General features: G+C 38.5%; 1 protein-coding gene across 1 annotated transcript in view; it reads right to left on the bottom strand.

The window, feature by feature from the left end:
- Positions 1-5,384, bottom strand: part of MARCH11 (membrane associated ring-CH-type finger 11) — a 36,802-nt gene extending 31,418 nt beyond the window's left edge. The window contains exon 1 of the mRNA XM_015812996.1: positions 5,115-5,384. Coding sequence (XP_015668482.1) covers positions 5,115-5,384 — 270 coding nt within the window. The remainder of the gene's footprint in view (positions 1-5,114) is intronic.
- Between the last annotated feature and the right edge of the window lie 37 nt (positions 5,385-5,421).

The raw sequence follows: 5,421 nt of genomic DNA, 5'->3' as shown, positions 1-5,421 counted from the left end.
GAGAAAAGGCCTATTTAAATATATCTTTTAATTTATTTTAAATTTTGTATATTTGTATCAATTGCTCTGTTTTTTAACTGGCTGTAAGCTGCCCTGAGTCCACCAGGAGAAAGGCGGGGTATAAATACAATAAACTGAAACTGAAACTGAAAACTATTTACAATGGATATTTTCAAAAAGATCCTAGTTTTTACCTAGTTTTAGATCTTTTCTCAACTTTCTTTTCTAAAGATTATTTCCCTCTAAATATTCTCCTAAATGCTTAACTTCTTCCTCTTTCCGTTTGTCTGCCTTACCCATTTCTGGAATTATAACAAGAGAATTAAAGGAAGGAATGTGCTGGATTTATGAATGAATGTGCTAAATGCTATTAATCTTCTTTCCTTGAATCTGTTCAGCTAATCATCATCTGCATCTTCTCTGTTAGGCGATGAACCTCTCTTGGGAATCTTTTTCTTATTCTTTCCCCAGAGACTAGGGCTTTGTCAAAGACTCCAACACTCTGTCCATAGCCAGCCAACTCCCTCCTAACCATATGCCATCTCTGGGACTTTGCTTCTATTCCTCCAGGCAAGTCACCTGTTGACTTTTCTTCTCTCTCTCTACTACTACAAACTAACAACTGCTCCACACACATCAACATTTCCTCTGGTTTTTCTTCTCCAGCCATTCCCTTCTACAACAGTCTTTGTAATTGTCATTTTGTCTCATTTCTCCTCTATTTTTCCCCACTCCTCCTCACGCTTGCTGTCCAATTTTGGATTAAACTAGTAGCATGTTGTCCATCAACTAAGGAGATGAGTATCTTCATCCCAGAGATCTTGTTCCCCACACTTATATGCAAGGCTTGCCCAATGTGGCAATGATGTCTATGCCTGCCCCACAACAATCCTGGCCAGCAGCCAGGTCAACACATCAGTCCTTGGGACTGTATACCTATACTTCAAGGCTAGAGTTGAGTTTCTTCCCTTTTTCTCTCTCCATTTGCTCATGCACCAGTACAACAACTACCCCAGACCACTTAAAACATATGCTACAATGTCATTACCCTTCTTTAGGGTGACCATTCTTCAGAAACTTTGAAGATTTGTAAAATTTCTGTCAATTGCTATAGCTGATAGACGTCATCTAGTTTCTCCCCTATTCTCCCCACAGCTATTGTTAACTGTGTTTTCTTGCAATACTTTCAGGATTTTCTGTCCATATTTTTCTTCTTTTGTGTATTTATTGTATTGTTGGTCTTTTTGTGTGTGTTTGGTCTTGGATCATAAATAAATTTTAACTTGACATAAAATATTAGTTAAAGAGCAGTTCACTGACACAAAGTGGGACCCAGCTCCATGGGTAAATGTGAAATGAACAAATGTGAAATGATAAAGTAAATTAAGTAGGACAAAGATAGGAATGAAGAATGAAACATTTTTGTAGTTAAGGGGTCAAAGCTTAATCCAAGGTCATGAACTGATAAATGGATGTTATGAGAAAACCCTAATGCTATTGATTTTAGAAAAATCATAGCATTCATTAATGAAAAAATAGTATGAAATATGCAATACTTTTAAAGCATTTAAGAAATAATGAATAATGGTTTATTTTTCTTTAAAAAATCAGATACGATGTTAACGAATTACGATCTAATGTTAACGAAAATCTTTTCATATTATATTCATACAGAGAAAATGTGTGAAGAGATAGGTCTTCATCAAATATCTACAAAATGCCAGCAGTAGGGACCTTGCTAATTTCAAGAAAAAGAGTAGTACAGATTGTAGAGAGAGAGCATGTCTATCCATGAGTGATTATAAAGTGATATTCTGTGGTAGTGGGAAAATACAATACAATATCTTCCAATTATCCTAGGGACTGAGTAAGCCTGTAATAGTACAAGCATTCTATCAAGCTCCCTGTCCCAAATTGTTTAATGCTTTATATGTCATAACTAAAATATAGCTTGATATCTAATTAGCAGCTAGTACAATTTCTTCAACAGAAATTTAACATGTATATGAACAAGCATTCTACTCAACAGCATGGCTGCTATATTATGCCTAGTTGTAACATTCAGATCAAGGGCAAGGGCAAGGATCCTATGAACAGTACGTTAGAAAAATGAAGCATAAAATTGGCAATACATGCACAACAGTAGCTTGGTTGGCTCTGTTCAGGAAAAGGCATAATTAGTGCATGTTCCACAGATGTTATTAGGACATTCAATGATGCCACTGAGTTTATGAGTACATTCAAATGACAAACAAATTCTTGTTGAGGGATTGCAGTCAGTTGAGAATTTGGGAACTGCTAACATGGTCTTCCTCTTGCAAAGATTTAATGTGAAATTTTTGAGGTCACTGATGTTGATAAAAGCTGTTTTTCTGAATAAATCAACTATAATTCTGAGAGAAACATCTGCTGTAGGAAAGAGCAATGGCAAAAGCCAATGGGGAACATTATATATGTTATTTAAATAAAGCTATTGTTAAATTTTACAAAAACTGTTGTTATTAACACATGGGCATTGACTTCACAATATTAATTTCTCAAATATATTTTCCCCAAAATATTTTATCCTCATAGGACAAAATTGTCTGAACATAGAGACAGCCTCTTCAGGAATGAACAGATTACCGACTCCTTTAGAGCTGGTGGAACTATCCCATTACATAATACATCTACAACTCTCTGTATCCATCCAGAGAATAGGTAATACATTACAAACATCTTGCTCATATTCTATGAAAACTGAAAACAATCCTACTCATTTATCCCAGTACAATGCGTAACAAAAGCAGATTTTCAAGGAGCATGAAAATAAATTATTCTATCCTCAAAATGTCTCACAAATGTGTCACAATGGCTGCCTGAGGACTCCTGCACTGGGCTTTACAGAGTAAATTACAATAAGAAAAAAATATTTATTTATGGTCAAGAAATTGACTACTCTAAAGAATTATGGCTAGCTATCTAAAAAGGCAATGGAGGATACAAAATAAGCCTTTTTTGCAGCCCTTGTTGCCATTTAGCAAATATAACTGAATATACTAAGCCAAACTCAGTCAAGATAAATTTGTACTATACACAATTCAGTTATCTATTGGCTAGCTTTATTTCCATCTCCAGAAAATCTGATGTGTGTGTGTGTTAGATTTCACATTGTTAAAGAGGATATTTAGTGATTGTCTCAATGGATCTTTCAGGGTCCAGCTACAGTACATATATAAAAATCCTAAGCAAATGAACCTATCATCTTAGAAACTGAGGAGCCTAATGTACCATGAGGCAATAGATACAGGCCTTTGCATTCTTGATATAATTGTAGAAAAGTGAAGACCATCTAGGATTGGGAATAAGATCAGATCTGAGTCAAAATCTAAAAAACAAATCTTTGCAGAGCCCAACCTTAATTAATCAGGTCTATTATGAGATGTCCCTGGATGGGATGAGAAAGTACTTGGCCAGTGGCATCATTTCTAAAATTGTACTTTTCCTGACTCTCAGATGAAATGTGACATCTGCTACCCTTGAACCTGATATTTTTGGGACTGCTTGCTGGAACTTTAATTCTTATCATGAATTAGAAACATTATTACTGCTTGGTTCCCTGCTATTCTCAATCTCAACTTTCAGGATGATGTACAATTTATAAGCATTAATATCTCTGTGATTTACAACCCACTTGTTTGCAGTTCACTGAACTGAGTTAAGCTTTGAAAGGCCCTTCTGTTTTCTTAGTCCATATATCAACAGGAACATTAATAGAATAACTGATTCTTGCTTCAGGAAAATACACTAGAAATTCAAGAATCCATCAGATTTCATAAATCTCTGGAGTCAGGTCATCTTAATAGCTTCTCGTCTGGAATGGGGAAAATGAAACTGTGAAATGAAACTTCATCAAATAATAATCTAAGCATGGCTCCTGGATATACTAACTTCCTTAATATCCATGCCAAAAAAAACCTCTACATCTAAGGTGTACCACATCCCAAAAACCATTTGAAAACTTGCTACAAAATTATACTTTTTACAGTGACATTGGGAAAGCAATAATATTAGCTGTATTAAATTACTTTGGTCTAAATTAAAGTTTACCCTCAAATTAAATCAATTTTTATTTATTTCTGGTCTCGTTAGTTGTTTTGGAATGTAATTCCTGCTATACATTAAGTGTGATTCTTGATCCAAATGAAGGTGCATCCTGATCTAGGCTGCACTCATATTGATACTCCCATATAACAATTAATACAGGCCAAGTAATAAATGTCAATATAAGCACACACACACACATGTATCACAGTATTATTAAGCACACAAAAGTAACCTGTTATAAGGTGATAGTTTACAATTTAAACTGATCTAAGTCACATATTTATTTAAGTGAATTTCGTAAGCTATCTTCACTGAAAGACATTCATCCCTGTTAACATTCTTGCTGCAGCTATATATCAGAAAACAGCTAATGGTTAATTAATAACCGATTCTTTGACCTGCAGATGCAGTAGCAAGCCTCTACGTAACAAGAAAGTTAACCTTACTTGTTTCTTACTGAATGCAGAAAGGTTGCCACCACCATGCTACCACCTCGTCATATAAGAGGTAGCATGTCTAGTCTGGGAACTTAACCCCGCCTACTACAATATTATGATGATTCAACCCAGTGGCGAAATGAGAAACCGGATTCTTCACTTCCTCTTTTCTGCAGTGCTTTTCTAAGCGGCCACTGGCGCTGTCCGTGGTGCTGATGACCAGCCCGTGTTAGTTCCTACTATTGCACTAATTGTATTTGAAGCAGCAATATTCCCAACGAAGATCTAACCAATGGAGCGAGGGCGGGGAAGCGCGCGCCCCCCCCCCTCTTTTCTGCTTCTTCCTCCCTCCCTGAAAGTCATGAAAGGGATCTTAACCTGTAATTGGGACGCATGAGACTCCGCGCCTTTCCCAATCGGGTCTCCTGATTGTATACAACTACAATTGCTGCCTGATTTTTTTTTTGGGGGGGGGGAAGGAAGGAAGGAAGGATGGCAGGCTGCAAATCTGTCTGCCCACCCTTGCCAATGGAAGACTCTCCTTCCCCCCCCACCACCACCTCCCGAGCCCATCTCTACCCCAGCGCTCACCTGCTCAGCGCCCTGGAAGCAGATCTTGCAGATGGGGCCGGCACCGCCCCCGCCGGCTTCCCAGCTGCTGTTACTACACACCGAGCGGGTCTCGGATTTCTCGCTCTGGCCAGTCCCGCCTTTCGCCGAGCGGCTACTGGGGCCCGGCCCGGGCGGGACTCCAGTGGCTTTCCCAGCTGCTGTCCCAGGCGGCACGGAAGGCGAGGTGGTTTTTTGCTGCGGTAGCTCCCCGCCGCCGGGGCTACCAGCGTCTCCCCCACCAGAGTTCATGGGGGACACTGGTGTCTGACAGCCCCCCTTGTCGCCC

The sequence above is a fragment of the Protobothrops mucrosquamatus genome, unplaced genomic scaffold (assembly GCF_001527695.2).
Source record: "Protobothrops mucrosquamatus isolate PMUCROS unplaced genomic scaffold, P.Mucros_1.0 scaffold126, whole genome shotgun sequence".
Lineage (NCBI taxonomy): Eukaryota > Metazoa > Chordata > Lepidosauria > Squamata > Viperidae > Protobothrops > Protobothrops mucrosquamatus.
Note: the sequence above shows the minus strand (reverse complement) of the source record. Positions and strands in the feature narration are given on the sequence as shown.